Source organism: Lactuca serriola, chromosome 5 (assembly GCF_051521515.1).
Source record: "Lactuca serriola cultivar US96UC23 chromosome 5, Lser_US96UC23_V15, whole genome shotgun sequence".
Taxonomy (NCBI): Eukaryota; Viridiplantae; Streptophyta; class Magnoliopsida; order Asterales; family Asteraceae; genus Lactuca; species Lactuca serriola.
Genome location: NC_136412.1, coordinates 39415623 through 39425019, shown reverse-complemented (window position 1 = coordinate 39425019; position 9397 = coordinate 39415623). Strand labels below are relative to the sequence as shown.

Below are 9397 nucleotides of genomic sequence, written 5' to 3'. Positions count from 1 at the left end.
AGCAATTTCTTCCTCCTCCCCTCGCCAGTCGCCACCGTACCACCACCATCTCAAATCGGGTATTTCCTCTCTTTGATACTCGAGTATCTACAGGCTTCCACTCTGTAACTTTCGATCAATTCATCGCAAGAAGATCCCAGACATGGTGGATAACAAGCGGAAACGAGGACGTACGCCTAAATCTCGAGTACCCGAAACCCTAGATCTCCAAACCTCCAAAGCGACTTCTTCTTCGCCCTCCGTCGACGACGTTGATCTCACCCACAACAATGACACCTCCAATTCCAATTCCAATCACCATCACCACCTCCGCCGCCGCCGGGAACCCATGGAAAACCCTAAACCCCCCTTAATTTCATCTCCCCCTTCGAGGTGTGTTGAGGGCAATGGAAATGTTACTGGGAATGGTTCGCTTCTTGATAGTGTGGTCATGGCGATGGCTAGGGTGATGCCGGCTATGGACGCGGTGGTGAAGGTGTTTTGCACGCATACTGAACCCAATTTCTCTCTGCCGTGGCAGAGGAAGAGGCAGTATAGCTCTAGCAGTAGTGGCTTTGTGATTAGTGGGAGGAGGGTCTTGACTAACGCGCACTCGGTGGAGCATTATACTCAAGTGAAGCTCAAGAAACGTGGCTCCGATACGAAATATGTCGCCACCGTTCTTGCAGTAGGAACCGAATGTGATATTGGTGAGTCTAAAATTTTCTCATTTTTGCTTAAGGAGCCATAGTCATTTCCAGCTAATAGTTACGTATGATACCTGCAAAGGGAACTTTCATTTTCAGTCATGACATTGTTTATCCATTCATGCAGCTTTGCTTACTGTGGATGATGACGAATTTTGGCTTGATGTATCACCTGTGGAGTTTGGGGATTTGCCTGCTCTTCAAGATGCGGTTACAGTTGTGGGGTATCCAATCGGAGGCGATACAATATCCGTCACTAGTGGAGTTGTTTCACGTATAGAGATCTTATCTTATGTTCATGGGTCAACTGAGCTTTTGGGATTACAGGTCATTGAACTTTCTTTATTCTTAAACCATGTTTAACATTCATGTTCATTCACTAACAGAAATTGCTCTTCAACCTTTTGCAGATAGATGCTGCAATTAACTCAGGGAACTCTGGTGGACCTGCCTTCAATGACAAGGGGAATTGTGTTGGAATTGCATTTCAGTCTCTTAAACACGAAGATGCTGAAAACATTGGTTATGTCATACCAACCCCTGTTATAATGCACTTCATTCAAGATTATGAGAAAAATGGATCATATACTGGATTCCCCATTCTTGGTGTTGAGTGGCAAAAGATGGAAAACCCTGATTTGCGTAAGTCCATGGGGATGAAAGATAATCAGAAAGGTGTCCGAATTCGAAGAATTGACCCTACTGCCCCTGAGCATAAAGTTCTAAAACCATCTGATATTATACTAAGCTTTGATGGTGTTGGTATTGCCAATGATGGAACAGGTAACAACGTATTAATATTATATATAATCTATATAATTTTTTGATCAAATGTTTAGTTTCATGACTTTTTTTTTTGTTGAATCTTTACTCAGTTCCTTTTAGGCATGGAGAGAGGATAGGTTTTAGCTACCTTGTATCCCATAAATATACAGGAGATACAGCTCAAATCAAAGTGCTTCGTGAATCTAAAATCTTGAAATTTAACATCAAGTTTGACACTCACAAAAAGCTAATCCCTGCACACAACAAGGGTAGACCTCCTTCATACTACATCATTGGAGGATTGGTTTTTACAACAGTTTCTGTTCCTTATCTTCGATCTGAGGTGCATACAATTTAAAATCTTTATAAATATACATGATTATATCTCTATTTTACTTAAAGTAACCTTTATGAATGTATGAATCATATATCATATATGTTTGCAGTATGGAAAGGACTATGGGTATGATGCTCCTGTTAAGCTGTTGGATAAACTTCTTCACGAGTTGCCAAAGTCGCAAGATGAACAGATTGTAGTTGTCTCACAGGTTCCAAACTTTTTTTTTCTCCCTTGAAGCTTTCTTATTCTTTATTCAATTCTATGTAATAAAATGGTTTTGTTTTGTGTGAAGGTGCTTGTGGCTGATATCAACATAGGATATGAGGAGATTGTGAACACTCAGGTTCTTGCATTCAATGGTAAGGAAGTGAAGAATCTGAAAAGCTTGGCGAATATGGTGGAGAGCTGTAGGGATGATTATCTGAAATTTGAATTGGAATATCAACAGGTAGGCTTCACTTCACATACTACATCTATCTCCCTATTTGTAAAATGTAGTTTTGTTTTTTTTGATGTGAATGGAAGGAATGTGTGGTTGCAGATAGTGGTACTGGAGACAAAGACAGCAAAAGCAGCAACTGTGGACATTCTGTTGACTCATTGTATACCAAGTGCCATGTCAGATGATCTCAAGACATAAAAACATAAACATAAACATTAAATGGTGAATGGTGTTTTTGCCTTACCTTAATTGGTTGTGGTCAACTGGATTTAGTCAATTTTACCATAGTCCTTAGGTAAGGATACTAGGAGAATTGGGATTGGGATATATACACTACACATTTTGATTCATTATCACCCTTATTCCATTCTGTTGGATTATATTTGAAAAATTGGATTATTAGGTATTTATTGGTTTAACAAGTAGTGATTATATATATTATATATGTTGCCTTTCAACTCAACAGAGGCGTATTCGGATTCGGATTCGGATTGTATTTCATTTGTTGTATGATTGGTAATGGTGGAATTTAAAAAATCTTTAAAAGTGGGACTGGGGTGTATTTTCTCTTATGTTTTGATTTGGGGATGAATTTTTGTATAATACTTATATGTCCAAGTACGTTACTACTAATTGATTGCATCTAAATCGTAAGTGTTACACAATTTTGTGTGTACTGAAATAAGATAAGATAAATATATACAAAGTTAATTAGTATAATTTATACTAAAAAAGGAATTAATTTTATCCGGAAAACAATGAAACTCATTACTATGTAGATAACATGTACAAAATAGAGATTACAATAGATGCCAAGTATTAGAATCTTATCTATACAACATAAATAAACTATTATTTGAATCAAGCTATTTTATCTCCAAGTCACTACTTACGTTGTGTATGAGTATAATTATTATAGCTTATCAATAATGATAGTTGCTTCATTGATGATTAAATACGGATATATATATATATATATATATATATATATATATATATATATATATATATATATATATATATATATATATATATATATATATATATATAGGTTCAAATGTTTTCATTATCTATTTTGTGAATGTATGATTGATTTTGAACCAATAATTTTAGTTATTTTAATAAAGTAATTAATGTATATTATATGTTGAATAACTAAAATGATTACTTTCTTAAAATAACTAAAATGATTGGTCCAGAATCAATCATACATGCACACAATAGATATTAAAAACAAAATAACCTAACCCTATATATATATATATATATATATATATATATATATATATATATATATATATATATATATATATATAATTCAGGTAATATGTGCTTCATCAAGATCAAGATCATATAGGCTCTTAACTTATCACATACTTTTCTTTTTCTTCTTCTTTTACCATATTTGTCATTCCATAGACCACCTGAAGCATGATGCAATGAAGAATAATATATGAGCTAGGATGAAGATGCAAATGCACTGCTTAGTTTCAGTTGCCTTTGGGTGAAATCTAGAAAGAAAAGAAAAGGTATATATATGGTTGAGTCGACATGATTAGTACTTAGTAGTAACAATCAGCAGCTAGCAATTGAGTGGGCAATTAGAGAATAGATAAGGGCATAAGGCATGCTAAAAAAGGGAAAGCTGCAAAGATAAGAGACCCACATATAAAGTCTTAAAGCCTTGTCTACCACTTAACCAACTTTCCTCTTCCAGGGTTCTTCTTTGCTGCCATTATTGGGAACCAAAACCAAAACCAAAACCACGAGCTTTCAAACTCTTTATCTCTAACGTCTCCATCATACTTTAATTCTTTTTCTCATTTTAATTATATGGTTCTTGTTGGCTTCTTCTACTTTAAAATCCACAACTTTAATTCCATCTCCTCACAATGGCTAGATCGCTTCTCACCCAAGAAAATGGCATCTGGGCCGATCAATTACCTGCACCATCGGAGATCACAGTCAGTCCGGCTCTTCTTTGGTTGATAGTATCCGTAGCTGCCATCTTCTTCATATCTGGAATTCTTCATATTCTTCTTAGATTCTTCAAAAAGAAACCTTCTTATAATAATCCATCAGTACTCATCACTCAGTCCGACAGATATACCCAACAGTCTCTCGGAAGACAGCTTCAACAACTTTTCCGGCTACAAGATTCCGGCTTGGACCAGTCCTTCATCGATAATCTCCCTGTCTTCAACTACAAGGAGATTATAATAATCGGGTCGCAACAATATCCATTTGATTGTGCTGTGTGTTTATGCGAGTTCTCACCTGATGACAAACTTCGGTTGATTCCAATTTGCAGCCATGCTTTTCACACTCATTGCATCGACACGTGGCTTCTGTCAAACTCCACGTGCCCTCTTTGCAGGGTCAATTTGGGGATACAAGTAGTAGAACACCACCGATCATGTAATAATAATCGCAATGTACGTCCAAGGGAAGAAAATGTCATTAGTGTCCCTATCCCTACTACGAATAATAACATACAACGGGTACTTTCCGTGAGGCTTGGAAAGCTCGAGAACTTTAATGGGGAAGAAAGATCCAGTGGAGTGGAGGGGAGTAGTCGCAGGTGTAATTTGGATGAAAGGAGGTGTTTCTCAATGGGTTCTTTTCGGTATGTGGTTAATAATATGGATCTGGAAGTGTCATTAACGTCGAATGTAAAAAAAGATGATGTAATTGGTTGTGGAAAAAGTGAAGAAGATGGTGATCATATGGATGAGAGGAAGATTAAATATGATCAGAGTTTTTCTGTTTCCAAGGTTTGGTTGTTTAGTTCAAAGAAACCCAAAATTTCAGTTTCTTCATCGGAGACTCAAATGGGGGGAGTTTCTTCTGTAGTTCCTTTCGCACTATAGTTCCTGTCCTATATGATAAACAATTAAACATAATATTTCCCAATCTGTTAATTAGTAGTATTTAATTTATTCTGAAATATTCAATATATAGTTATGCATTCAAGTAAATTAGTGATACTATAAATGTAGTTGGTTGGTTGGTTGTTTTTTAAGTTTTGTTCTGGAAAATTGAGTAATCTAACCACGTTTTTTTGTTTTTGAACAAATTACATGAATGGTCCTTTAGCTTTATAGTTTTTTCTTAAATTGGTACTTATGAACTTTTTTTCTCTTAGATGGTCCCTAAGGAGCAAATATTGCACACAAAAAGCCCCTGTGACTAACTTAGTAACAGATTCTGTTAAGTTTTGTTAAATGACAAATATATCATTTGTTTTATGCACACAGATGGTCCTTATGACTCTCTCTCTCTCTCTCTCTCTCTCTCTCTCTCGTCTTTCCCGTTTTTCTTCACCACCATCCAAGGAAGAGGTTGCCGGCCACCGGAGCTGCCTTTTCCTTCCTCCTCCTGCCGAGCAACGCCACCCAAACACCCTTAAAGATCGTCGTTTCGTCCTGAACCCTTGTATGTCGCATTTTCTATCGGATCAGGAAAAAAAGAATCAACGAGGAGCAGCCAAAGCATGCCCTATCGCCACCACTATCGGCGGTGATAACCACCAACAACCGCCTCTCTTTCTTCTTCGCTCTTTTCCTCTGTTCATAACAGATCCAAAAATACCCCCTTGATCGGCGACTACTTTGCTCCCCCTCCCATTCGTGTGTTGCTACCGATGATCCAGTACAAATTTGTAGATGGTTCTTGATTTAGTTCTCAGACTGGCAGTGGTTGGGAAAGAGGGTGGACAACGGTGTATCTAGTGCTTGATTCACTGGGGAGGCATACCGGCCATGAGTGTGTGTGTGTGTGAGAGAGACCCACATATCGGATTTTGAGCATCTTCATGACAGAGATTGCAGCGATTCCGGTGCAATTCCATAGAGGGTTTTTGCTAAGCCTCTTGGTGGAGGTATCGACTTCAGTGACGTCTACAATTGATAATCTGTCGGGTTAGACTTTGTCACACCCCGAACCAGACGGCGGAAACGTCCGGGGGCTTGGGTGACTTCATTTTTGTAGTATCATCACAGTGTATATAATTGAAACCAAACATCATCATCATCACACATGTAATATTACAACTGTCATTATTTACATAAAGTATTTTAATATTACATGCCAAAATATCCAAATATAGTACTAACAAAACACAACATGCTCAACGATTCCCTGAGAATACAAGTTAATTTGAAAAAGTCAACATATATAATGTTGGTGAGTTCATAAACATGTTTGAATAAAATGTTTTGTATTACTTCGTAAACACCAGAAAATCCGATATTTTCTGAAAACGGTTTGAAATGTTTGTGTCAGATCTTGTATTAATGCATGTGTGTTAGTGTTTGTGAGTGTATGAAGTGAATAATTCTAGACAACCTGATGTTGTCTGTTTATAAAAAGACGTTGTGATTTCATTACCCTAAAATTGAATACAAATGAGTGTGTGTTCCCGTATTATCGACAAATGTTGTATTCTGTAAATTTTATAATGATGTTAATTCCTCTAAGTGAGTCGTTATAACCATACTTAATAATGACAATTTCGCATGTCATGCGTTTTTGGGACGCCGATGGGTTTACGGTAAGGTTTGTCACTCTAGACTGGCCTAGTCTAACTGTAGGGTGTCACCCCCGTATAGATCTATACACAAACTCTCACTCTCCCTCCAGGATACTCTAGTTATAACTACAAGCTACGATTGTGCACTCAATAGGTGTCAACCGAAATGTCTCACAAAATCCTTAACCAAATTTACGCGAATATGAAGTTGCACAGAGTATATTATTTTCATATAAGTATTTAGTTTTCATAGCCCAACGTGTACGTTTGTGAATGTGTGAAGTCAACAAGCATGTAAATGGACCACGAAGGCCCAATAAACATGTAAAGTATATTCCAGGCCCAAATAAACATGTAAAAGGACAACTAAGGCCCACTAAACATGTAATTTATAATCCATACCCAATAAGCATGCAAGGTGTATTCCAGACCCAATAAACATGTAAAAGGACAACTAAGGCCCATTGAACATGTAAATTATATTCTAGGACTAATAAACACGTAAATGACGTAATTGATCTGTTTGTTGTTATGTTGGTTGTTAAGTTTAGTTGTTTACCAAAATGACATTAAAAAGCCAACTTTTAGTAAAAAGACATTTTTGGTCCTTAAAATCGAAAATTTTACAATTTAGGCTCATTTTTGGTAAAAATGACACTTTAGGTCCTTTAAGACCAAAAGTTTGTATTTAAGGCTAGTTTTAAGTAAAAACAACATTTTTAACCCTCTTTTGTCAAAAATATCATTTTTTGCTTAAGTTTATGAAAATGTGCATTCTCGGCCCCATTTATAAATAAATTTATCTTTTTGGCCAAAGTTTTAATAAGTTTACAATTTCAGCCCCTTTTTATCGAAAATTTACATTTTTGGCACAACTTTGTTTAAAATGACACTTAAGCTCACAAAAGTCCAAAAATTTACAATTTTGGCCCAAAAGTTGTGAAAGCCCAAATGGGGCCCATTTGTGATAATTTACATTTTTAGCCCCTTGAAAACCGCAAGTACCATAAAGATTCATGTTTAGCAAAAATAAATCCTTTTTTGTCCCTTAAAATCGTGAGGTATATATATATATATATATATATATATATATATATATATATATATATAATAACATCACTTTGATTTTTTTTTTGTCATTTTTGGCCCTCTCATGCAATTTTCTTAGATTTAAACAACTTTGAAGTGTTTAAAACCTTTTCTTAACATTATATGTTGTAATAAGTGTTATGTTTAATAAATTAATATCATCATAAGTTAGTATATTTTCAAGTTTATGAAGTTTATAACACATAATCACACTTATATCATGAAAAACACACAAATCATGCATATACACATTAATATACACAAAACAACTTGTATTCTCCCCCAAAACATAGTAAAAACCGAAAATAGGGGGTATGAACTCAAAATGGGTTGATGATTTTGGTTATGATGAAGAAAATGGAGAGATCTCGGCCCTTAGCAAGATTTCTTGAGTAGATCTCGAACCTAAGATGGATCTAAGGGCATTGATCACGAAATAATGTTTAAGGAGTGAAGATTATCATAAAATGAAGCTAACCATCATACTTAGAGAGTAGCTTACCAAATGAGTGGTGATCTTTGAAGAAGAGTTCTTGATCTTTCTCAAGATACACACAAACTTTAAGAGGTGGGAATGTGAGAGCTTTTCTTGAGAGTTATGAGTGAAGTTTAGAAGTGAGAGTGTGAGGTTTGGATGGGATGAATGTGACCGAGAATAAGAAGAAGAGGGGGAGAAGAGAGAATTTGAGACAAGATGGTTGCATAGGAGCATGAGATTAGATATTTGATGTACAATTTCTTGGAAAACCTCTAGACATTAGCAGTGGCGAATCTAGAACATGACACAACATGGTTCACTAATTAATTGAATCTGATAAAAAATAAAATAATCAATAATACTTGTTTCGAGTCGGATTGTAGACCTTAAAAAACCAAACCGAACTGTTTGACCGGTTAAATAGCAACCTCTCAGGTCATCTATTTAAAAATTAAAAAAAATCGATTGTAATTAAAAAGAAAGAAACTTTTTGGTTTAATGAAAAACTAGTTGAACCGAGAGGTTATACCGGTAAAAAATTCTTTTTTTTTTTCCAACTTAAAACTAGGCTTAATATTGCTAAAAGACCTAACTGATTAAAAATTTGTAAACAAATGCTAAATTGGATGTTCATCACTTTTTGCTTAATTGTTAATGACTAAAACACCAAAATCATTTGCTTTATATACGATGTTATGTTGAGAATTATATTGTTGTTGAATGGATGTGGTACCTTGAAAAGGTAAGTCCTAAACTTATGTCAAGGTAGATCCCAAACTAATTACTATAAAAATTATAAATGCAATTGCAATTTTAGGTGGGTCATGTGACCCACCTTGGGTCTTAATAGCCTCGTCACTGGACATTAGTGAGGTGGCACTCCCTAATTATCCCATTGTTTTTCCTTTTTTTTATTAGTATAGCCGAGAATGAGGGGGAATGTAATGTCCATAAATTTTACACTAATTTTAAACTTTTTCAATCATAAATGAAAGTCAAATAGCATTGTTTACAAAAATGTTTTCAAATCAATATCCATCAGAGTGTCCCAAAATCATATCATAAG

The 9397-nt window shown here is 35.4% G+C and overlaps 1 protein-coding gene and 1 pseudogene across 1 annotated transcript; both read left to right on the top strand.

The window, feature by feature from the left end:
• Nucleotides 1-2639, top strand: LOC145052342 (protease Do-like 9). The gene is made up of 7 exons (XM_079000149.1): nt 1-689; nt 814-1013; nt 1097-1469; nt 1562-1794; nt 1898-1999; nt 2084-2239; nt 2333-2639. Exons 1-7 carry the CDS (start codon nt 143-145, stop codon nt 2429-2431), a joined length of 1710 nt encoding a protein of 569 aa, XP_078856275.1. The 5' UTR covers nt 1-142; the 3' UTR covers nt 2432-2639.
• Nucleotides 2640-3690: 1051 nt separating this feature from the next.
• Nucleotides 3691-5211, top strand: LOC145052341 (RING-H2 finger protein ATL46 pseudogene; annotated as a pseudogene).
• Nucleotides 5212-9397: the final 4186 nt, after the last annotated feature.